Raw genomic sequence first — 25,956 nt, 5'->3', positions numbered from 1 at the left:
ACCTCCTTTGTGCTGGACAGGGCTCCTGCTCTGGGCGGTGGTGGTGGCCTGATGAACCTGCTGCTGGCAGTGGCACGTGTGCCAACAGAGAGGGCTCTGAGTGCCGCCTCTGGCACGTGTGCCATAGGTTTGCCACCACTGTTCTAGTCATTCAAACTCATGCATCAGGAGGCTCCTAACGCTTGATTGACATGGGGCCATTTTGTCTGTGACAAATATGCAGTGCTTATTATCATAACTATAGAAAATTTGTTACAATTGCTGACAGTAGCAATTATAAACCACCACGAATGAAGAAAGTCTCAAGGTACATATACTCTATATCAGTAATCCGTGCTCTGATCACCACCCAACTGGATGACTGAAATTTCAGTTCTGCATGGAATTTCCTTTGAAGAAGACACAGCAGCTCTGGCTGGCACAGTATGCAGCAGATGGAGTCTAGTGGGACAATTCCGGCAGTGTAGAATTATACCTATATTAAATTCATTGCATTGGTCACCAAGATTTCCAGTGAAATTCAAAGTACTGGTTGTTTTATTTAAAGACCTACACCACGGGTCGGCATCCCATGGCTCCGGAACCGCGTGTGGCTCTGAGCCTTCTCTTGCAGCTCCCAGCCTCCTCTGCCATTTGCAGAGAGAGACAAGAAACAGAGAGAGGCACTTGTGCTTCCTTTCTCTATGTGTGTGTGTTAAAAAGAGTGGCCTCATGCTGTTATCGGACAAGCTGACAAACTTATTGGGTGAGACTCCTGCTTTTGCTGCGTCTCAGCAGGAAGCAAGAAGCTCTGTGTGTGTGTGTGTGTGTGTGTGTGTAAAAAGAGTGGCCTCATGCTGTTCTCGGACAAGTTGACAAACTTATTGGGCAGGGCTCCTGCTTTTGCTGCGTCTCAGCAGGAAGCAAGAGCTCTCTCTCTCTCTCTCTCTCTCTCTCACACACACACACACACACACACCGAGTGGGGGGACTGGCAACCAAGGGCAGGAGAGAGCCAGCCTGATAAGAATGTGTGTCAGTTTGTCGGAGAACAGCGTGAAGCCAGCTTGCCAGGTGAGCAGATCAGAGAGAGGGAGACAGAGGGAGAGGGGGAGGGAGGGAGAGAACTCATGCACAGCAGGCTCTTTCTTTTTAATTAAACTCTTCAATCAAGCTCCCCCCCCCTTGTGTGTGCATGCGCACACACACGTTTTGCAGCTCCTAATGTTTTCTCTGGGAAACGGGTCCAAGTGGCTCTTTGAGTGTTTAAGGTTGCCGACTCCTGACCTACACTGCAGAACTTAACTATATCTCACAACACCTTGCCAGAGCCAGTTCAGGTGTCTAATCCAGAGGGTCTACTAAAACAAAGTACATGAGATACGATTCTTCTCTGATAACCCCCACCCTCTGAAAAATAGCCTCCTCCCCAGAAGAATGTACAACTCCCGTTTTTCAGAAACAGCTCAAAGACATGTTTCAATGAGTATTTGGTTCCAGTTGATTGTTAATAGTGCTAATATGAACTGTTTTGCTCTTTGGTGATGGGCATTTTTTAAAATGTTCATATTGTTGCTCCTCTAGGACTAGGAGACATTATAACCACCATAAATATTTACAAATGTATATTTCTATGCATGTTTTGCATACATCATTTTGCCAAGAAAAGAGGTTACTGTACATGAAATCTTTTAATACAAATTTTATTGCTTTTGCTTCCAAACTGAAGCAATTGAAAACTCAACAATTTTTCTGCAATTTCTATGTAAAAATCCTCATTTTCTTAAACAAGAAAATATTCAGTGCCTTTTTTTCTAGTAGCAGTGCAAGGTTCAACTGCCTTGGAATTTCATAGTAAGGAGAGAATGTCAGGATCTGCGGGAAAAAAAACATAGCAGCCAAGAATGTAAAATAAACTTGGTGATATGAACCCACTTAAACTGCATCTAGAAGAGATGCTAGAAAGCAAAAGCAGTCCATGGACTTCCATTAACCAAATACTAAATAAATTAGATAAATCTCTTAGAGCTGCAAATAGAAATTAAGTATTGATATAATTCCATTGATTCTGTACAAATTATGCATTTGGTAGCCTCCAAATTTTCTTGCAGAAAAAGTAACAAATGACCTATATATCCAGCTATTCTCATATGTTCCATGTTTGGGTCTGGAACTGAAGATTACTAAGAAAAATATTTATTTTCGTCTTTGCAATTTGGTGAATCATGAAAGTAGCTTCCAACTTTTAGATTCAGCTGATGCCAGAATATATTTTGGGACTCTGCCTAGGCTCAAATTTGTAAATTGTTCCAGAAAGATTGGCAGAAAGGTTAGCTTAGGTAATAGCAAACTAAAAACAGAGAATTTGTGGATTAAAAGAATAAAATAATTGTGTTTCTAATCAGAAGAGATTTTGTTGGAACAGTTGTTTTTTTTTTTTCTTTTTAGACTCTTGTTATCCAGAATGTGTGTCCTCTCGCAGCACAGTACTATTAGTCAGAACTCTGAATGATATCCTACTGAATAATCTCAAATCTTTTGTTTCAACATGCCCATTTATAAAACAGCTTTTCCAAATGATACCATCAGTATCAGGGATAAATATCAATTGGCAATTTGAACTCCTTAAAAGAAAAGAAAGAGAGGTTTCCATTGTCAACTAGAGCAAACACCACTGGAACATCTCCACTTTGATAAGATAGTTGCTTGACAATCTTCAGAGATGGGACTTGCTCGTCAAAACTAAAAAAAAGAAAAGAAAAACAATCCAACTTTTTTTTCCTATTTGATAATAAATTTTAAAGCAGACATGTCAAACACAAGGCCCGGGGCAGCCCGTGAAGTGGTTGCAGCCTGCGAAGTGGTTTCATGTGGCCCGCAAAGCCATCCTGGAAACAGTGAGGGAACGGCCCCTGCTGCCTTGGCCCTGGCCCAGGCCAGCTGGGAGCCAATGTACAATTTTGTGGTGGCCATCTTCGCACTTGCCCCGGTCCCACCCCCTTCTGCCAGAGACCCTCAGATCTGTCCCACTCCTGCCCAGGCCCCCAAAGGCACCCTTGACGCGAATGATGTAGAACTGGCCACACCCACCCAGTAGGACACACCCGCCCCATCCACGCCCACCCAGTAACTGCACCCACTCTGGCCACACTCACCCGGCCTCCCAAGGGCAACCGCAATGCTGATGCGGCCCTCAATGAAATTAAGTTTGACCCTCCTGTTATAAAGAGTCACAGCATAAAAAGTATTACTGTATCTGGGGAGAACACTGTTCCCATGAAACAGAGATCTATTTATTTTTTAAAAAAAGAGTTTCAGGTTCCCCATGGTGAGAGCAAGAGCTACAACAACAGCCAGTACTTAGGCCCAATAAGTTTCAGGATGGATTGGGATCCGAAATCCTAAATCCATCCTGTTTAGGCAGCCATACAACTACCTCAATAGGCGTGCCACCCACAGGACAACTGCTACCTCTCTTCCCATCAATCCAAACAGGACAAGCCATGAGCAAAATCTATAACAGATTTAGATTAGATTATAAGCACGTAGTACCTTTGAACATACATCCGGACATAAGGCTTCCCAGGATCATTCTTTTTAAAAGTTGAAGCTCCATCAGCAGGATACACATCAAAATCTATTTTTAGCTCCGATGAATCACTCTGTAATCTGTGGAGGTTAATCATTAGTTTAAAAACTCAGATGTTCTTTAATATACCAAAGGAGGAGAAAGAAAAAAAAAAAGTTCAGGTATAGCAATTCCGAGCAGGAATTATAACAAGCATTCTCCCTATACTTTTAGCAACCGCGGGAGTCTCAAAACAGTTAATGCTAACATCTCACTATTTAAGCCAGAAAGCACATGGAAACTATAGCATAGGTCAGGCATGTCAAACTTGCGATGTCACGTGACGTCGCGCGATGTATCGGAGCTTTTTCTCCATTGCCGGCAATGGGGTGGGCGCGGTTTTGGGATGATGAGTCCAGCCCGCAGGCCAGCAGTTTGACACCCCTGGCATAGGTTGTATGCTGTTTTTTTCATACTAAGAAATCCTTACCAGAACTTCCCCAAATAATTCAACTTTCCATTACTGGGGTCAACCCTGTAAAAATCCTTTTGTTAGGACTGGGTTGAAGGCGCTTGCTCCTTGAGGGTAGTTTGATGGTGAATTGGTTAATTCCTTTGCCGTGTATACTTTCAGTTGTGTTTGCTTTGTTTTGAACAGTTATTTACCAGATGTTTTACCCTATGATGCAAGCTGTCTACAGTCACTTACTGGGGCAGCATATAAATTGACAATCAATAATACACAAATTGCCACAGCTGTCAGATTTCTCAAAATGTTGCTTTAAGACCTCATCCATTCAAACATGACCCCTGAAGGCAGTTGGATAATCCATACTGGACATGGACATGTTGGCAAAGAAAAGAAAGTAGCAGGATGGCACATCTGACTGACATTTTAAAATGGTTTCTGAAGAGTGGAATTATATAGCAAGCAGTGGAGCAGATGGTGGAAAAAATTATATCCCTTCTCCACAAACACTCAATGTTTGCAATACAGAGGATCCCATGGGCTTGTTGTAATGTCCAAAAAAACAAAAACAAAAAAACAAAAAAACCAGATAGCAATTGTACACTGAATGACTAATGTAACATGATCCTCAACTTCACTTCCCAGGCATGTAATTACAGTAAAGACCAAACTGCTTCCTTAAACTGGAAAGCATTTGCATTAAGAGAAAGACCAAAACTCAGTGAGATAAATTTTAAGATTCCAGGTATCTCTATCACTTATAGCCTAAGGGCAAGAGGATTTCCTAGAAACTATTATATGCCGAAAAAAATTAAAGCAGACTTCCTCAACTTCATATTCTTCTTATTTGCTTGGGGACAATGGCAATTCTGCTCCAACATATCTGGAGAATACAAAGTTTGGACAGGAAAGTATGCATATTTGAATCTGATACTTATTTACTTTTATCGGCATTTAGTTAAAATAATTGCAATTTCACAATTAACCCTTTAGAAGACAAGGTACATTTATTGCGGTGCATTGCATGAAACACTTTCAAAACTGGTTGGCATTGTTGGGTCACTTCACTGCACAGAGGCGTAGGGGACTTAAGGTTAAGTGCTGGCCTTTCAAGTAACACTTCTGACATGCAGTACAATTTGTAGTGCTATGCATGCTGGGAAAATGATTTGGAAGAAGTCCTTTGGATCACACATGAACACAGCACATTGCTGCTACTCGTTAAAGCAGCTGGATTCTTCGGGATCCTGTGCAACCCTGAAAAATGCTGCTTTAATGAATAGCAGAGAGATGTCACACTCATATAGGGGCAGAACCACTATTTCCAGAACATGTTCTTAGTGTAAACAGCCCTAATGATTAGTAATGCTTTTAAGTAAACATCCCAGGTATATATGAGAAGAGCCTATGAGCCTCCAGAAGTTAAGCCTGAACTGCCAGAGCTCTAGCTAACAAGGTGTTATAAAGGGCTACAGGTTCTGCATCCTGCTCAATATGACTGTTGCTCATCCCTGCAATTACTGGGAGAGATTAAAAGCATTTAGCTCATTTTCTGGTTTGATACTTACTGAAATGCTTCCTCCAATAAGCATGAGGGTTGGAAAACACTGATCTGTTGAAGGATGTCAGCTAGAGGGAAGGAGAGAGAAGCAATCTGGATTAGGGTCTTCATAAAACATGCCTCTGCCACCAAGCCAGCTATTCTGGCATTCGGAAATACCCATCACCTTCAACAAGGGCATGTGCATCCTTCTTCAGAGAACAAAGCAGACCTTTCTCTCTTTTTCAGAAGCCACGATACCTGTGGAAAGTCCTTGGCTTGGTTTCAAAAGCGGGGTGACTGTCTCCAGGCAGAGATCTTTCCGACCACTCCTCTCTCTCAAAAGGGCCTTGTACTCTTGCCAGGTGGTGCAAAGCCGGACTTCGGCATCCTCATTGACACTGATTTTGTGTCTGCTCTCCCACTTCAGCTGCTCCTGTTCCTTGCGAGTCATCCTCTCCTGTTTCTGGTTGAGCCGCCTGCGCCAACAGCTTGCATCGATTGCCCGTGCTGTCACGTTCTCTGGGAGGAGCCTCTTATCGGGATCTGGCAGGAAGACCTGAGGGCAATCAGCACCCATGTTAGGAAAATCAATGGAGGTGAAATTCCACTTGGATGCACAGATATCGCTATGACTTTCCCCAAAGGTCTTCCTACATGTCTCTTTGTGATCTTGAGCACAGGTGGGCAATTCACTGCATTCGCTTGGGACACTTGAAGACGGGACTAATTCAATATTTGCAGTTTTTGGATCCGGTGTCTCTATTGTTGGTTTCGGTGAGCCATCTGATGCAGTGGAACTGGAACTAGCATGATGGATCTTGGCCTTTTTAGGTGACGGTTCTTGGGGTTTCGCGGATAGCTTGGCTTTCTTCTCTTCCAATCTTGTAAAACAAAAGATGATAAAACTATGGGCACAGATTTTCTTTTGCTATCACAGCATTATTCAAACATACTATTCATAAACTGTCTTTCATCCAAAAGGATGCAAGTAATTATACCGCATTTACTTTTAATCATTTTTTTCAATCAATAATTCAGTCCATTCAAAAACCTCTAGACATTTAAAATACTCAAGCAACTGCTTAGTTGCTGGATCACACTGGGGATTTAAAGGGACCGCTTTTTGTTTGATCGTTGTGAACCAATGAGGCAACATACAAGTTTAATAAAGTATTAATAGTTTAATTTCTTAACAGTTTAGTAAACTAGCTACATATCACTTGAATTCTGAACCACTTGAGGCGTCTTAACTATTTTTGAGGACCGCCCCATGATATTAAACATTCCTAGAGCATAAATTCACCATAGCAAGGCTATCTCTGTTCAGGAAACAGCATTGCTATGTGCCAGAAAAAAACTACTAAGTGCTGATCTGAATCTTATTGAAATTTTGGATTAAGAGGTATCTAATTCTATGTGCCTGCTTCTTCAGTGGGAGTGTGACCTCATCCAGAATACACCAAGCACCAAATTTTTAAACCTGGAAACCACCTCTTTACAATAAAGTTTCCATCTTCTTGAGACTTTAACTTACTTGCCCTCATTTATCCCACTGCCAAATCCAGTGATTTAGCATCTCTAGGCCCTCACTTGATTAAGATAACCCAGAGAAACAAAACTTGGTGTTCCCAACATAATGATGATCTTACTTCAAAGTCCTGAAGATGACTGCCCTCAAAATGACTGCTGACCTCATATCTACTTAAAATGGCAACACAATGATCCCACCAGTGTGTCACCACAACAGTTACTCCTTATTCCTTTTTTTAAAAAAAGTGAGCAAGTCACACAGGTGTGTCTTGTAATGCATTCTTCTTACTAACTGTAGCTGATTTTTCTTTTTTAAAAAATCAGGGATCAGGAATCTATGATCCTCGGGTACTCCCACTATAGGTAGTCCTTGACGTACGACTATAATGGAGCCTCCCCATCATGGACATAACTTGGGATAGTCCTAAATAGGCTCACCTACGTGACTGACCAAATTTTGTGATCTTTTTTTGCAGTGGTCATTAAGTGAATCTGGAGTTGTTAAGCGAATCGGTGGTTCACTGTGGGCATGGTTTTGCCAAATAAATAAATAAATGCCAGTTTTTGGCAAAAACATTGTAGAATGCCATCATGTGACCACAGAATGTTGCAAATATCATAAATCTGGACCAGCTGATACAGGAACCTGAAGCATGGTTATGTGATCGCAGGAGGGGCACAATTTTGGGAACTTCAGATTGAGGACAAAAGTACCCCCAAGAGGTCCATCGTAACCTCAAATGGTTTCTAGGCAATGGGTTATAAGTTGAAGACTATCTTTATTGGGAGCACCTGTACATCACACTATCGGCCATGTTCACTGGGGTTACTATAAATCAGACATGTCAAACATAAGGCCCAGGGGCCGGATGCGGCCCGCAAAGTGGTTTCATGTGCCCCGCGAAGCCATCCTGGAAACAGTGAGGGAACGGCCCCTGCTGCCTTGACCCTGACCCAGGCCAGCCGGGAGCCAATGTACAATTTTGTGGTGGCCCTCTATGCTGAAACGCAGTCTTAGCTCCACAATGCCGTCTGGAAACAGCGAGGAACCAGCCCGCCACGTCAGCCCCACCTCCTGAGTGCATGCTGGGGAGGTGTCACCCTGTGTGAGGAATGAAGAAATGCACCATCACCTGGAAGTGGCCAGCAAATGGCCCTGGCCTACTTCACATATCCGGCTTGATGGGCTCTGGGGGAGGGATTTTGGCAGGCAGCAGGGCGCTCTCCTCATAGCACCGAGAGGCTGAGCCGGACGGCACAAATCCAAAAAGAAACATGAGGCCACCCAGCTCCCACCCTGCCTGGTTTCAGCAGGCAGCAGGGCGCTCTCACAGTGCCAAGAGCTGAGCTGGGTGGCGCAAATCTGATGAGAAGTGCAATGCTGCCTAGCCCCCAGACTGCCCAGTTTCAGCAAGCAGCAAGGTGCAAAGCTGGCGAGCTTCGCACTGCCCGGCTCAATCTCTTGGCGCTGTGAAGACAGCATCCCGCTGCCTGCCGAAACCAGGCAGGCTGGGGGCTGGGCGGCATCGCACTTCTTTTTGGATTTGTGCCGCCTGGTTCAGCCTCTTGGCACTGTGAGGAAAGCGCCCCACTGCCTGCCGAAACCAGGCAGGCTGGGGGCTGGGCGGCATTGTGCAGGTAACGTTGACTCTCACACTGCTCATGGCATCCCCTCCTCCAGAGTCAACCAAGCCAGATATGTGAAGTAGGTGAGGGCCATGTGCTGGCCACTTCCAAGCGATGGTATATTTCTTCATTCCTCACAAAGGGTAACACCTCCCCAGCTGTGTTTCTTGCCTGTTTTTCTCCCTCCCTCATCTCAAATATTTTCCCACCACTCTGTACTTAGGAAGGAAAGAAGGAGAGGGAGGGTCTGAGGGAAGTCCTGCCTTAGTCCTGCCCTGCTGCCCTTTCACCATCTCCTTGCCCCCTCCTCCTGGCCTATCCTAGGGGTCTCCCATCCTATTGCTAAGGAAGCTTTGGATACAAAGCCGGGTCTCCTCCCATGGAGAGGAAATGGGCCTCCCTCTGACTTTGCCCTCATACCCATCATGAGCAACCTGGCTAAAGAGAGCAAGCACAGCAGCAGCAGCCTTGAGGAGGAGGTAAGTGCAGCTGGGCACCCCCCTGGGGGAGTGGGGCTGGGCTTGGGGCCGTGGGTGCTCGAGGACCAGGCTGGGCATTTGACCTCTGCTATCCAGGGCTCCCAGCAGCCCGCACCACCATCCAGCCCTCCCCCACATGGCCTGAGAGGAACAATGAGGCTCCTCCAGTGGACCATGCCTTGGCACTTGCCCTGGTCCCACCCCCTTCTGTCAGAGACCCTCAGATCTGTCCCACTCCTGCCCAGGCCCCCACAGGCATCCTTGATGTGAATGATGTAGAGCTGGGCACGCCTACCCAGAAGGCCACACCCACTCCACACCCACCCAGTAGGCTGCACCCTCCCCTGGCCACACCCACCACCCCCCCCTAGAGCAACCGCAATGCTGATGCGGCCCTCAATGAAATTGAGTTTGACACCCCTGCTATAAATTATGTTCAGCAGTAACTGGAGAGCTACTGGCTATCTAGTTTAAAGTAAAACTTTCTTTTCATTAGAGCAAGCGACAAAGGTGAAGACAAGAACAAAACCAGATGCATTTCTCAGTGCTTAATTCCATGCCCACCTGGGGCTAGCTTGTCAAGGCCATCACTCCCACTGCCCACATTCGCCACTACTGCAAACCACATGCTTTTACCCGGGGCTGGAGCATCTCCTTTTGTGGCTTCCTCTCTCCCTGCTTTGGTAGTGGCTATCCAGATTCAGCTGCCTTTCATAAGGTGTTGGAACAGTGCTGTAAAAGAGAGATTCCCCACCCACCCAAAAAAGAGTGATAGATCAAAACAATCGGTTCAGAGACAGCAACAAGTCACATTAGAAAAGCGGAGAAGCAAAAAACTGAAAGACAAAATGCAATCGTCTGGAGAAGTAGGGATATTGAGAGGGGAGAAGAGGGAGCAACCATGCAAAAGTTAAAGAGATGCATAATGGACAGACTGCCAGGAGAGAGAGAAAACAGTTGTCAAACAATTACCTGGAATGGAATCTCAAAACGATGTAACCCAGTCGCTTCAAGTGGCTATATACCTTACAATAGGGATGAAATGTAAGGAGTTCACGTGAGAAAGGACATGACTCTACATTCTTTAGAGATTCAATTATCAAACTCTTTTTTTAAAAAATATGAACTATGTGAGAATGAAAGTCACCTTCCTATTGGTAGGTGGTTCACACATACAGTGACTACCCAGTTTTTAACAAGGTATATCTATAGCAAAGAGGCATTTAAGTAGCCATTCGTCATGCAAACAAAACTTTGAATACATTAAAGTCAACTATACAAAATCAATTTAACAATTTATCTTGCAGCCTTCACAAATCATAAAAAATTAAGGCTGCAATTTCCACACCAGAAGGCAGCTGTGGCAAACTATTTCCATAAGGCTGCCAAGTAAACATGAACGTATCCATGTAGTTACTAGGAGTTGAGCCCCATTCCAGGGAAACTTTACTTTTTAACTTTCCAAGTAAACATATAGGATTACAATGCAAAAGCGACGGGGTCTCAAAGCAACAATATGATACTAGGGTGGTCAACATGCTGCATCATTTCTAAAATCTAACATTGATCGCTCTTTTCAATAGAACACAACAAACATTGGTTTTTTTTCCTCTAGAGAAGATCACAATAATTTTAACTAAGGACATTTTGACAACCTAGGTCTCTAAGAATTCTAATCAACATACAAGCTGAATAAGCTTAAGAGCATCATAGAAATGTTTCACTGATATATGCAGTTTTTTTAAAAAAAAAACAAGGCACCCCTTAAAAATAAGAGATTATATGATAATGAGATATTACAACAGCGTAATTTAGCATTTGCATAGATGGAGGCATGAAAAATTATTAACAAGTTACGTTTTAAATTATTAATAAGTTAAACAGACTGTTTTTCATTCAACCATCAAGTCCATTGGCAAGCTAATAAAGCTAAGACTTGTCTGAATTCTGCATCTTGGACCTAATACTGTATTTGCTCAGGCCATACAGCAATATCTAGACCAGTGGTTCTCAACCTTTTTAATGCTGCGACCCCCAACCGGTCGTAAATCAAGGACTACTCAACCGGTCGTAAGTCGAGGACTACTCAACTGGTGCAGCACCGTTTGCAGAATGGGATTTTTGGCGGGCTCAGCAGGGCAGAGACAGCCTGGACAATTCCTATTGGCTTTTGAAAACCAATAGAATTAGACTCTATTCAAGAGAGTCTATTCTATTGGCTTTCAAAAGCCAATAGAATAAAAGGGAGTAGCACAGCTAAGGAAAAGGGGGAAAAAAATGGCGGACTGCGTTGTTTGGCGACCCCCGTGAAATAGTCGTTCGACCCCAAATGGGGCCCGACCCACAGGCTGAGAACCACTGATCTAGACTGTATTGCAACTTGAAGTATTTATTTAAGCAAGTGCCCATTATTGATGTTTCAGAGGTAGGACTAGAAACAGGTTTTTTAACGAGTACAGTGTCTATTCCACTTTTTAGGGAATACCATCAAAATATCCTACTGCAGTGTAGTATTATCCTTGTGAAAATAAAGTTGAACAGCAGCATTTACCGTATATGCCAGCGTATTAGGCGACCCGGCATATAAGACGACCCCCGTCTTTATAGCCGGGTCGCATTCCTAGAATGTCGTCTTATACGCCGGAAACTACCAGTATTTCCGGCATATAAGATGACTCGGCGTATAAGACGACCCCCGTCTTTGGTGCCGATTTCAGCGCTCGCGGAAGTCGTCTTATACGCCGGCATTTACGGTATCTTCTCTAACTCAGCTACTGAAGTTTAGGCTCACTACTAAAGCATTGTATAAGCAGTTAACCTCAAACTTCAATGCAATATCCTCACATGCCCTTTCACGTCAACTGAACTGTACAATTAATTGTGATCCTATAATTACAGCAGTATTGCCTACTTTGAAATTCAATGCTTCTTTTAAATTCCCAAATTTTACTTCTGTAGATGTTGAATTCCAAATTCTGAAATGCACCTGGTATTTTAGTAGGCTGATCGACTTTGGAGACAGCAGATTCTCATATGCTTCCTGGATTGACAAAGGCAGGTCTTGGTAGAACAACTGAAGGGATCCCTGTAAGAAAAAAAAAAATCTTAATGTTCAGGAATTATGCAAACCGACCATTGTGGTGACAGCCTCCCTGGGGTCTGAAGAGCTACACCAACTTGCCCATTTTGCCAAAGGGAGAACTTTGTATCAATTGGATGTCTGTAGAGATAGATACTTGTGTAACAAAGGTCATTGGGGCAAGAATTTCTGTCACTAAGTGATACAATTATAAAGTATGATGTATTGTGACAGCATTGCTTAGTGACGGCAATCCTAGCAGTCCCCATTTCTGTTGTTAAATGAGGATTGCGGATTAAGGGAGGACCTTACGTGATCACAACTTGTGACTTTCTGCCAGCTTCCATCAAACAAAGTCAATGAAGAACCAAGTAGGAAGTTACAATTCTTGGTCATGACAAGCCTTTCCTTAGGTAGCTTGCAAGCCATGTAGCAAGCAGATGTGTGAGTCTGTAGCCTGACACAAATAAGGCCCAGTCGGGGGGGGGGGAATTGCAGTGCAAGCATGGCTGAGGGGTGGGGTGGAAGCATGTCTTCTCAGGAGAAATAGCGATGGGGACAAGAACAACTTGCGACCCTACCCTGGCTTCCAAACTGATTTTGGTTGTGAGAAGCCAGCAGGCCGGGTTGTAAATAGTGATTACATGACCATTGGATGTTGCAACCATAATAAATGTGAGTCAGTTATCAAGTGCCTCAGTCATGATCATGTGACCACAGCGGTGCTAATACAGCCACAACTTTGAGGATTGGTTTTAAGTACCACTTGTTCAGTACTTTGAACAACTGCTGAATGAGTGGGTTGCTAACTTGTAATCTCAAGACACAAGAATTGGTTTCACAGTACAATATGGCTTATAGAATGATCACACAGACCCACAGAATAAAACAACAACTGCAATGAGAATACTGGAGCAGTTTTGACGATACTCAATTCCAAAAATTGTACACTGGTATTTATAAACTCATGTACGTCTATATGTTTCAAATAGATGTGCTTTCTGCAGAAGAAACTAATAGTGCAATATCAGGGAGTGGGAGATGGGAACATTTCCTGCAAGTCTGCTCATCCCAACTTACATGTTCATAGGAAGGGTCTGAAATGAAGATGTGGCATTTATTCAGAAGATCTTCTGTGTAATCCTGACAGGATTCTCAATCCTATGGGGATTGCAACCACTTTTAATAATATGGTTACACTCTCATTTCAGATGTTCCCATTAGTATGAGGTGAAGACAGAGAACTAACTCCCCTAAACAGATTTCTTCCTTAACTCCTGAAAAAGTATTATATGGCTGTAGTCACTCTAAGCATCCTTGCCACCCAATCCTGTTAACTTTCTTTAATTTATATGATTATTCTATGGCAAAATTTAATGCTGTCTGTCAAGACAACGGAACAGGGGAGAGGCTTAGCTATACAAAACTGCTTCATAAGCTTGTGGATGTGATTTACTCACACATTCCAGGAGATACAAGGCTTCTTCTGGAAGCAGGCACTGCTTTCCATGCTGTGTAAAACCCATGGTATGCCAGAATTTTCCCTGATGGCAACAACAAGCAATGTTAATTTAGGAGATCAATCCCAACCCCTATTAACATTTCAAAAAGAACAACATAAGCCCAGGATTGTTGGACTGTTCTAGGAGCCTTTCACTTCATGATTCAGTCAGAGCGTCTCCATCTGAATTAAGACTATATTGAAGAAAAGAATTTCATCCTTGTGCCAAAGGATTGATTTACAATTAGGGAACATAAAACCCCAGAATTTTTTGTGTCTCAATGCACCCTATTGTGTGCGTCCATAGGGGGTTAACCTGATGTACAATTCTCTCAAGTCAGAGCTTGAATTATTAGAGGTGAGACAATAAGAAGTATTCAATATCCTTGTCTTTCAAAACAGCTGTCTTTTAGACCACTATGGGGGACAGGAAAGAAATCAACAGTAAAACTTAACAGATTTCATTTGCTCGTCCCTTATCTTCTTTACCCACATATCACCTTCCAAGAATCATAGCTGGTTCCAATACAAAACAGTGCCAAGACAGACATTGCAAATACAGTTTTTATTTTGAGCAATTTGATGAAAGAGAGAGGAGACACATTATTCGGTGGCAATGTCATCCTATGAAAACTGAAATCAACCCTACTATATCTGGCTCTGATCTGAAAAGAAAAAAAAAAAGTCCCTGGCTACTGGTATGTGCTGCTCTGACACAGAAGCTGGTAACCGTAGGTTATTTAAGAGAGAAGGAATGATATCATGTAAAAGATAGTAAAACTTACTGCAGGGGATTTCAGTTCCACAATACCTTCCTGGGGCTTCCACTCAGCCTTCACCAAACTTCCCCTATAAAGGAAATTTTAAAACGCGAAGTATTATTACCATTTTATAAAACCCTAGTAAGACCACACCTAGAATACTGCAGCCAATTTTGGTCACCATATCACAAAAAAGATGTTGAGAGTTTGGAAAAAATTCAGAGAAGAGCAACTAAGATGATCAAAGGCCTGGAGACTAAAACATATGAAGAATGGCTGCGGGACTTGGATTTCACTAGTCTAAAGAAAAGAAGAAATAGGGGAGACATGATAGCAGTATTCCAGGATCTGAGGGGCTGCCACAAGGCAGAGGGGGCCAGGTTGTTCACCAAAGCACCAGAGGGAAGGACAAGAAACAATGGTTGGAAACTGTTCAAAGAGAGAAGCAAGCTGGAATTAAAGAGCAATTTCTTGACAGTGAGGACAATCAGCCAGTGGAACAGCTTACCCCCAGAAATTGTGGGTGCTCCATCACTGGAGATTTTTAAGAAGAGACTGGACATTCACCTGTCTGAGACAGTATAGGTTCTCCTGCTTGAGGAGGGAGCTGGACTAGAAGACCTCCAAGGTTCTGTTCTACTCTACTCTAGAACTTTTTCCTCAAAAATCCATTTCCTACCAGCACAGAACAGCTAATAGAGAAGACACAGATCTAGGAAGAAATCATTTGTGGCATAGAGCACTTACAGTTGCTTCTAGGATTTTAAATAAGTTAACCTACTGTGAGAGGGAAGTTGGGGTTGCTTTCTGTGCTTTGGAAAAGCAGTGGCAGCCAGGCAGAAATGCTTCCCACCCCTACATCCTTCATACCATCATACTTTCACTTGACTCACAAGCATCTAAGCCAGGGTTGCAGCTGCCTGTGATAATTGAGCCACTCCCTGGTGTTTTCAAGGATGTGCTGACGTTCAGAGGCAGCATCACTCCACCTCAGGGCCTTGGCTTACAAAAGCAAATGCTAAGACAGAGTGGAGAGGGGCATAAGAGGAAAGGTGATAGTAAATGGCTATAGAGGGGAAATGATGGCATGAGATTGGCTGCTATTAGGAGCTGGCAAGAGGATTTTCATTCAACTACCAGCAACCACAAGCTACTGTATATCCTGGTGGGAGTCCTGCTTAGAGCTTTTCCTGGAGTTTGGCAGCAACTAGAAAAGGAGTAACCACACTGAAACAGCACCCCATCCCAACCAGTGCAAGAACTTTTGGGAAAAGGCAAAGGTTGTATGCTACTTTATAGACTTGGAAACTTTTTTAAAAAAAAACCTGACTGTTAAAAGACTCAGTATACAGTATTAAAAACATGTAGCCACAGCAACTTGCAAGTCCTAGATGGGTAGAGCTGACCCAGAGCAGTAGCTTGTTGTTTGGGAAGGTCTGTGCTGAAATAAAGCATCGTGTGTAGATTTGCTATGCTGTGATGTGTCCATTCCTTGGAAAACAAAAAAACCCTCACCCCAATTTCATTATGAAATAGACTGTCAGAAAACTTACAAAAGGGGTCCATGGCCCCTTATATGACATTGGTTTACTTTGGGGTAAGATATCGTGAAACAGAGAAGCATCTTCCCATATATCGGATCGGCAGGTTTCCCAAGCAATGACATTTTCACAAGAGACTTTTTGCAAATATCTGTGACCAGATTCATAACAAGAGAAGTGGCCTCTCAGACAAACCCTAGGCACTTGGGTTTTTAAAGGAAAAACTTATTCCTCATATTTAACCCCAAAATTCCAAAATAGTGCAGAGCATTCTGTATATCAGATATAATCATCATCCCTGCACTGACCAACAATCTAATGGCCACATTTTGCACCAGCTGTCACATCCAGATGTAGCCTGTATGCCTCTTCATAATATATATATATATATATATATATATATATATATATATATATATATATATATATATATATATATTTGATATGTATATATCAATATACAATATGTGCAAAAATCTAGCTGTGATTCAGCCAAAAGAATAATTTCATGAGTGGCTACAGCCTACAGATAAAATCTAATTGCATAAATCTGCTACCATTTAGAAATCCTGGGACAATATAAGATTGAAGTATACAACTTTCAGAGAAAATGCAACTTCCTTGGGGATAATGAACCTCAATCCCTGAGCTGATTTTCTATTGACTAGAATCTCTTTTGTCTTGTTGGATTTAAACAGAGGTTGTTGGCCATCATCCATTTAAATTTTGTAAACCAGAGTCACCTAGGTATAAATTGGGCAACTGTATAAATTTGTTTAATAAATAAAAAATAAATCTCTTGGCTAAGTCTAATATTCAACACTCTGGACTGCTCTCTTGGAAATATGTTAAGCTGCAACAAGGTTGAATAGATAAGTGCATCACTGAGCCAGACTGGTCTAGTGGTTAAGTCTCCAGGCTAGAAAGTGGAAGACTCTGAGTTCAAGTTCTGCTTTAGCCATGAAAGCCAGCTGGGTGATTTTGGGCCAGTCACTCTCTCTCAGCCCAACCCACCTAGCAGGGGGAAATAGGAGTAGGAAGGTATGTTGAATGTTTGCTGCCTTGAGTTATTTGCATAAATAAAGGTGTCATAAAAATAAATATATCTAAAGCTCTGAATGAGTATTCTCAGCTATTTCAGCTAAATGTTGATCACAGAGGGTAAGGAAGAGCCTGTCAATAATGTTGATTAAAAATGTCCATCCTACCTTCCAAATCCAGGTAGGAATCTAGGAAAATCCAGAAACAATGTGTGGTTGAGAGCTACCTCTCTGTTACTATATAGTATATAGCCTTACGTACATTCACACATTCCCAAAGGATACTATAGCCAATATGTCAAATAATATATCTCTTCCCTGTTTTTATGTAGATCAACAAAACCACAAAAGCAGTCAGTGCCATTTTCAGTTTAAAAACCTGGCTCAAATATATCCAGACTCTAGATCAGGGGTCCCCAACCCCCGGGCTGTGGACCAGCACCAGGCCACAGCATGCCAGAAACCGGGACACGTAAACAAGCAAAGCCCCATCTGTGGGATGCAGGCAGTACATGAAACCACAACCCTCTCTGGTTCACAGAAAAACTCTCCACAGAACCGGTCCCTGGTGCCCAAAAGGTTGGGGACCTCTGCTCTAGATGTATCTGAAATTGTGAAACAACCATCTTTTCAGTTATTTAGCTAAGAACTGTGTATTTGAGAACTGTCTGAAACACTCCAGTTTGCTGGATCAAGAAATGTTTTTCCCTTTTGTTAACAGTCCTTTGTGTAAAACTGGTAAAGCTAAAAACATACTACACAAAACATTTTAATTGTTAGTTGAGTATTTTAATTGTAGGCATAATTCATACGTACAACCGCACAACACGTTCCTCCTCCAAAAGTTGCCAGTGTTCTTTCCGACATTGGCGCAGCTTTAATTCTTGTTCTTCTGTTCCATCGGGAATGAAATCTTTCTGACCAAGTGAGCGCTGGGGGATCTTGTGATCACGTGTTCGAGCTGCCAGCAGTTCTGTTGGGCTTCATGGGGGGGGAGGAATTGGGGGAGAGAGAAGGTAAGAATAATCACTTAAATATTCAATTTCTCCATGATGGATTCCTCGAAATACGGTGGCAGATCAGACCACGAGTCTATTTAGCCAGCACTATTTCCTATCAATAGCCAATTCCAATAACTGCTCTGACCCACTTCCTTTTACTCTTCCTAAATATCCTACCGTTCCCCAAATAACCCCAGGTTTCAGTATGAAGATAATTTATTTTTACATTGTTAAGTGTACAACCAGAGTTTCTCCATCTTGGCAACTTTGAAACATGTGGTCTTCAACTCCCAGAACTCCCCAGTTGCCATACTTAAAGTTGCGAAGGTGAAAAAATGCTGACATATACACTTCTAATCTTTTCTCTAAATTAAAGGCTTAAAACTTGCATCCTTTTAAGGAGAATCACTGTCGGCTCCTACATCAGTCTGCATGTGTACCCTTTTTGCCAAAATGCCCACCCTACCTTTTGCTCATTTTTGTGAAATCCCTTTGGAATTCCTCAAACTCTTTTTTTACAGGTAGTCCTCAACTTACAGCCACAATTAAGCCCAAAATTTGTTGTTAAGTGAGAAATTTGTTGAGTGCGTTTTACTCCATGTTATGACTTTATTTGCCAAATATGTTAAGTGAATCACTGCGGTTGTTAGTGACATGGTTGTGAAGTGAATCTGGCTTCCCCATTGACTTTGCTTGTCAGAAAGTCAAGACTCCGGGATCCTGCAACCATCATAAATGTGAGTTAGTTGTTAAGCAACAGAATGTAAATCATGTGACCATGGGGATGTTACAATGGTTGTGTGAAAAATGGCCACAAGCCACTCTTTTCACTGCCATTCTAACTTCGAATGGTCACTAAACTATCTATTGTAAATCAAGGACTACCTGTATTTAACTTTCTTAATAGTCATTTACTTTTTAAAATAATTTTAGTTTAATTCATTTCACTACAAGCCAGAGAGACACAAATGATCATGAAATAAATTCAGGTTTGTTGTGATGCTCTCATTTCTTTCCATTTTTAGCATGTATAGCCTTAACACGTGCGTACACACCAACCTTGTGCTTTGCTCTTTGGCTCCTGAAATTACCTGTTTAATCTGCCTACCTCGACCTCTCTCTGCCTGCAATATATTATCCTCTTCCTCATCAATCCCTACAAGAGAAGCAGGCCCGTGAAGGCCAGACAATTGTAATTACTCGAAAAAGGTGATTTCTACTAAGGAACGAGAGCTATACAATTTGTTTCTAGGGCGGAACAAGCTAAGCAAACCGAATTGGGTGCTCACGACCCACTAAAAAAGCAGTTGGTGAGTTTGTAGGCCCGCGTTGTGTCGTAAGAACCTAGCCTCAGTTTCCTCCCTGCCTGGTTGAAACCACTGGTCCTGCATCGCGTGTGCAAGCAGGCTTCCCGGAGCCAAATTCCTGACTTGTGGGTGTCAGAACGGCCTGGGGGCGCTGCCGACCCGGAGCCGCACATGGCAAAGGCGCCGGAGGGAGAAGTGAACGCCCGGCCTTCCTTCTCTCCAGCCACCCATCCCCCCGGGGAGGGAGGCGGCTCCTTTAAACTCCCTCATACCCCACGCCGTTCTTCCCTCCCTTGCAGATACCTGAGCAAGCGACGTCCGGCCGGAGATCTTTCTTCGGCCTCCATGGTTTTAGGTGCCAGTCGAATCCACTGCTTCGAACTTCCGCTGTTGCCCGCCTTGCCTGCTGGGTCCTAGTGCTCAGAATGGCTGAACGTTCGGCGCGGTTGAAAGCAGTTCGTCGTCTGGTAGAAGGATGCCGACTGGACGCTATCAGCGGGATAACTACGTTTTTAATTCTGTTTCAGATGGAATTCCCGTCCGTCCGTTCATCCAGCCAAACGTTAAGTACAGAATAGTTGCGGCGCATAAAAGAAGTGTCATCACAAAGATGCGTAGAAGCTGGGTATGTCTTAAGTCTAGTGAAAAGGACTAGGGGTGACATGATAGCAGTGTTCCAATATTTGAGAAGCTGCCACAAAGAAGAGGGGCTCAACCTATTCTCCAAAGCCTCTGAAGGCAGGACAAGAAACAAATGGCTGGTAACTAATCAAGGAGAGATCCAATCAAGAACTAAGGAGAACTTTTCTGACAAAACAATCAGTGGAACGGCTTGCCTCCAGAAATCACTGGAGGTTTTTAAAAAGAGATCGGACAGCCATTTGTCTGAAAAGGTATAACTATAGTGTTTCCTGTGGGAGCAGGGGGTTGCACTTGAAGACCTCCAAGGTCCCTTCCAATTCTGTTATTCTGTTCTGTTAATCCAAAGCTAGGGCATCTTTTAAACTTAGGCTCGGAGTTTGTCTAAGTAAGTCTAGTGAAAAGAAGGACTAGGGATGACATGTGTTCCAATATTTGAGGGGCTGCCACAAAGAAGAAAGGGACAACTTATTTTCCAAAGCACCAGAAGGCAAGACAAGAAACAATGGATGGAAACTAATCAAGGAGAGAATCAACCTAGAACTAAGGAGAAATTTCCTAATACTGAGAACAATTAACCAGTGGAACATCTTGTCTTCAGAAGTTGTGGGTGCTCCCATCACTGGAGGCTTTCAAGAAGAGACTGGACAGTCATTTGTCTGAAATGGTACAGGTCTCCTGCTTAACCAGGGAGTTAGATTCATTAGAAGACCTCCAAGGTCCCTTCCAACTTTGTTATTCTGTTATTATTAATTGCAAAGTACAGCCAGATTGGACCTTCAAATTCTATCAATAATTGCCCTAGAATTGGAAAGCAGATGCCTCTGGCCTCATCCCTCAAACAAAGGAGCAAGAACTGCTATTAAAACGAGAAGAACTGCAAGAAAAGAACAACCTGGACTAAACTAAGCTTCCAGCATATTATTTCCAAGCATAAAAAAAGTGATGTCTCCTCTTTACCATTCATTCCTCTTTGCTTGTGTACAATATCTTGTCTTTTGTGATTGTGATCCTCAGGGTAAGCCTAGTCTGTCTTTTAATTGGCATGAGAATTATTAGAGGCTGGAAACCCCTTATGGACTTTTTGCTGAAAAAAAGAAGAGAATGAATTTGTGATTTATGGATTTTGAGGTTAGATTGGTTAGCTTATGAAAAGAAAATCATGATGTAACCTTAAAAAGAGCGGATAAAATACTTATATCTATCATTGCTGTCATGAAGATAAAAATCTGCTTCTTTAGAATCTTTTTCTATATCTCTTTTTCACTTTTTATTACTTTTCTTTATTCTTCCTTAATTCAAAATTTGTACTTTTTTTAATTCTGTTGAAAACATATTCAATAAAAAATATTTTTAAAGATTAAAAGACTTTCAACATTATTTATTTTATATTTTTTTATCCCACCTTTATTATTTTTATAAATAACTCAAGGCAGCAAACATACATAATATTCCTTCCTCCTCCTGTTTTCCCCACAGCAACAATCCTATGAGGTGGGCTGGGCTAAGAGAGAGTGAGTTGCTCAAAGTCACCCAGCCGGCTTTCATGCCTAAGGCAGGATTAGAACTCAGTTTCTGGTTTCTAGCCTGATGCTTTAACTACTGGACCACTGTTTATACAGTTTTAGGTCACCTTAAGTCTATTTAGAAACTAAAAGAGATTGATGGATGTGCCTAGTATATTTTGTGTTTCCATACACAATGGAAAACTGTAATGGAAAAAAGAACCCTGAGGAGAAAGAGTCATCTCATCTGGTTGCTTTTGGCTAAATTGCTGTTTTTCAGGCTTTACAGCAGTGGTTCTCAACCTGTGGGTCGGGACCCCATTTGGGGTCAAACGACCATTTCACGGGGGTCGCCAAACAACGCAGTCCGCCATTTTCCCCCCCTTTTCCTTAGCTGTGCTACTCCCTTTTATTCTATTGGCTTTTGAAAGCCAATAGAATAGACTTAAAGCCAAGGGTTGAGTTTAAAATTATGCAAGACTTCCGCGAGAGGGGTGGGCTCAAGGTACCGAATTTGAAATTATATTATGATGCGGTGGTTTTAACACTAATCAGTGACTGGGTAAATTTGACAAATCCTGAGATACTTTACCTCGAGGAATGGGATTTACTTTTTGGGTGGCATGCCTATTTAATATTTAACAAAAAGATGGATTGGGTTTTTAAATCTCATATTTTAAGAATTTCTTTACTTAGGACTTGGAGAAAATATTATAAAAGTGATTTTAAAGTACCATTATGGGCCATACCTTGGCATGCGATAGAAGGAATAAAAAGAGGTGCTAAAATGGACATGGTGTCTTATAGACATTTACTTAGGTGGGATGGACAAAACTGGCAGTTAAAATCACGTGAAGAGTTAGCACAAGAAAATATTATTTACTCTTGGTTCCAATATAGGCAATTAGCAGATAGATGGAAGGTGGATTGCAAGGTGGGCCTTCTTAGAGAAGATGAAAATTTCATTAAGCAAGTGAAGGATCAAAGACAAGCCCACATTAAGAGAATTTATGGGGTTTTAGTTGAATTGGACTCAGAAACGGAACTGATTAAAGATTGTATGATTAGATGGGCGCAGAATTTTGGTGAGCCAGTTCCATTGGACACCTGGGAAACTATTTGGGTGAGAAATGTCAAATTTACACAAGCACAGAATTTAAGGGAGAATTTCTATAAAATGTTTTATAGATGGCACCTTGATCCACAAAAAATGTCTTTTATGTACCCTGACCTACAACCTAAATGTTGGAGATGTGGGTGTATGGATGCTACTTATTATCATATTTGGTGGTTGTGTAGAGAGATAAAAGCATTTTGGATTAAGATATGGTGGAATATCCAGAGAATTTTTAAAAGGAGGGTAAAATTTACTCCGCAATTATTTCTGTTGGGTATAGTTACTGATTGTGATACAAAGGAAGTTATATTGATGTTAAATTTGATTACAGCCGCGAGGCTGTTAGTTGGACAATATTGGAAGAAGGAATCTTTGCCTACATTGCAGGAATGGTTTCTTAAAGTGTCTTATTTGGCGGAAATGGCAAAGATTTCGGCTTTCTTAAAGCAACAAACGCAAGAGAAATTTCTTGCTGTTTGGGATAAATAGATAAAATTTATACAGTTTAAAATGGATATTAAAAATATTATATAGCTTTTTCTTAATTTTTATTTTTATATATATACATATATATTTTAAAGTATAATTTTTTTGATTGTTTTTTAATTAAGCCTATATTCTGCTCTGGGAAGCTCGGGGGGGGGAGAAGGGGGGGTGTTTGGGGGAGGTTGGGGAAGGGAGGGTTTGTTGTGTAATGTTTAGTTTTTTTCTTTGTATATGTTTTTTGTCTTTGTATTGTTTTGTTTTTTTTCTTTTTCTTTTGTAAAACTTATAAAACTTTTAATAAAAAAAAAAAAAAGAATAGACTTGTCCAGGCTGTCTCTGCTCTGCTGAGCCTGCCAAAAGTCCCATTCTGCAAACGGTGCTGCACCAGTTGAGTAATCCTCGACTTACAACCGGTTGAGTAGTCCTCGACGTACGACCGGTTGGGGGTCGCGGCATTAAAAAGGTTGAGAACCACTGCTTTACAGGCTTGCAAAAATCCAGATGACCACTAGATGGTAATTAAGACTATGTTTTTCCTCTGTGTTTTTGTTTTTTATCCATAAGTCATCTAGATGTTTGCAGAATATATATGGTAACCTTAATGCTTTGGAATTTAGCATAGGACATTTTATGGACAAATTAGTTTTTTCCATTAATTGTGACCTGGACTGCAGCACAGTACAATCTCCAAATTCTGGATATGTCTGTGGGCTCAACCCCCCCACCACCAACAAAAGCAACCTTACTTTTAATAATTTATCCCTGTGTTCCTTTTCCTCATAGGGAAGAAAACTTGGTCCAGGTGCCTTATGGATTCTTGGGGTTTTCAGGGGATGATGGGAGAATGTTCTGGACTGGAGAAGAATAGCCCAAAGAACAATTTTTGCTGACCTTAGATTAATAAACTGTATTAGGAAATTGTTGTAGAGCATAATAACAGAATTTTGAAAGCCTGTCCATTTCCAAATATACTGTCCATTTCTTTAAGCCATGACATGGATCATTGTTTAATTCACTGTATTTCTGTTCTAGCTCTGGCCCAATTATACTGTAGAATGACTCTGGAACAATTTATTTGAGTTTGAAAAAGTGAAACCCAACTCCGTCCATGTGTGTTAGAAGAATGTAACTCCTAGTCAAGTTTTTTTGTGAGTTTAAAAAGATAGCTTGAGAATAGCTGGAGATTGCCTCAAAACCAAATTATTGTTTAAAAGTAATCTCTTAACCCTATCAATAAGATGAATATAATATATTTGCAAAGCAAATAGTAAGTTACTTGCTTGCAAATTATTGTTTATACCTGTTAATGATAGCTGTACCCTTGTCAATTATCCAAATTCATGCATTTAACATGCTGTTCATTCCAAGGCTTTTCACTTTTTGTTCCACTTGCTATATTTGTAACAGTAGCTATAACAATCCAGTAACTATAGAAGTATCTTCATATCTCGATATAAGCTGGTAAATATTATCCTATCAGTTTACCTTAATTCAACAGAAATAATCACTATTTAATTTATCTGAGGCAGATAGTTGTTTATATTAATTCATAGAATAAGGCCAAGAAGATATATTCCCTGTAAGAAATGTAAAGAACAGGATGAAAAAAAAACTTAGCAGACATCAGTTATTGATGAACCACGTAAATAATAATTCTCTCAGTTATCAAGGGATTGAATCCTGTAATAATTCTCAGCTTTATTTCAGCTGAGAATTAATTTAGGCAAGCTATCTTCGGGAATTAAGTTCAGCTATTTGAATATAAGCTCTGCCAATGTGTTTCATCTCCCACATCCAGATTTTGGCTTGAATGTCTATAGAGTAGAAACTCATACATAGTTAACTCTCTGTGCTTCCTCTTGTACTTAAGAAGACTTCCCTTTTATTCATATTTGGATCAATAATTGAATTTGCCTCTAACAATGCCTGACATCCTGAAACTGAAAGCTAAGCTAGATGGGAAGGTAGTGGCTATTTCTTTTCATTCACTTGTGTCTCAGATGTAGCAGAAGTGGAGAAGAGAAAGATTTCCACCCCAACTTAAAAGAAAAAAAGGGCTCATTTCAGATGTTACTGCTGAATTCTCTCTCTGCTTGTGGCTCATGAACAAAAAGCAGAGAAAAGAGTCAGAAGCATAGAAAGAAATCAGGATCTTCAACGTGCAGGCAGGGGCAATCCATTTGGGAGTAAATCATTCACTTTCTTTGTGCATTTTGAAGGCTGTAAACTATAAGGCTGTAAGATGATGAATAAGGGCCCTGAGCAAGAATCTGTTTTTCATTTGCAGGAAAAGGATCTTGACAGCTTTCAGTAGAGGAGCCCAGAAAGTACTGTAGACTTACATGAATGTTTCCATTCTTCCTTTCAGGTGCTTTTGGCTGATTTTCAAAGCATAATCTCAGAATTGATTAGCTGGAACAGCAGTGAATTTGTTCTCCTTTGCCCTCCTTTTGTTACTATTTGTATTAAACCCAGCCTTGAAAAGTTGATAGCATTCTTTCAGGATACAGTGTAGTTTGACAAATAAACTTAACACACTGAAGAAGTGTGAAAAAGCCTGAGACTGATGGTGCCCTAATTAGGACACTTGGATGAAAATGGAGAAACGTTGCTTTTTTTTTTTTTTTTTTGCTTTTTTTTTTTGGTGTCTTCAAGTAAGCTTTTAATTTCTGAATAAGCCCCAGCAATTTTCTTAGAAAGATTTGCATTGCCTCCTTCCTAGGGCTGAATCAGAGCAAGTGGCTCAGTCACCAGTTGACTTTGTGCCAAAGGAGGATTAAAACTC

The 25,956-nt window shown here is 41.5% G+C and overlaps 1 protein-coding gene across 3 annotated transcripts; it reads right to left on the bottom strand.

Annotated features, from left to right (window-relative positions):
* Positions 1-1,666: 1,666 nt before the first annotated feature.
* Positions 1,667-19,989, bottom strand: TSEN54 (tRNA splicing endonuclease subunit 54). Of its 3 annotated transcripts, XM_039342938.1 has the most exons (12): positions 19,728-19,957; positions 19,209-19,273; positions 17,933-18,097; positions 14,560-14,623; positions 13,734-13,817; positions 12,181-12,279; positions 10,167-10,219; positions 9,831-9,926; positions 5,818-6,440; positions 5,585-5,645; positions 3,532-3,648; positions 1,667-2,721 (listed from the first exon to the last, which is right to left on the bottom strand). In XM_039342938.1, exons 2-12 carry the CDS (start codon positions 19,265-19,267, stop codon positions 2,571-2,573), a joined length of 1,572 nt encoding a protein of 523 aa, XP_039198872.1. In that variant the 5' UTR covers positions 19,268-19,273; positions 19,728-19,957; the 3' UTR covers positions 1,667-2,570. The 3 variants fall into 3 exon arrangements, 2 of the variants coding, with proteins under 2 accessions (XP_039198872.1, XP_039198873.1); XM_039342939.1 differs by lacking the exon at positions 19,209-19,273 and having other exon boundaries at positions 19,728-19,989; XR_005556647.1 differs by lacking the exon at positions 1,667-2,721 and having other exon boundaries at positions 3,574-3,648; positions 5,744-6,440.
* Between the last annotated feature and the right edge of the window lie 5,967 nt (positions 19,990-25,956).

The sequence above is a fragment of the Crotalus tigris genome, unplaced genomic scaffold (assembly GCF_016545835.1).
Source record: "Crotalus tigris isolate CLP2741 ecotype Arizona unplaced genomic scaffold, ASM1654583v1 scf7180000017814.3102382, whole genome shotgun sequence".
Classification (NCBI taxonomy): Eukaryota; Metazoa; Chordata; class Lepidosauria; order Squamata; family Viperidae; genus Crotalus; species Crotalus tigris.
Note: the sequence above shows the minus strand (reverse complement) of the source record. Positions and strands in the feature narration are given on the sequence as shown.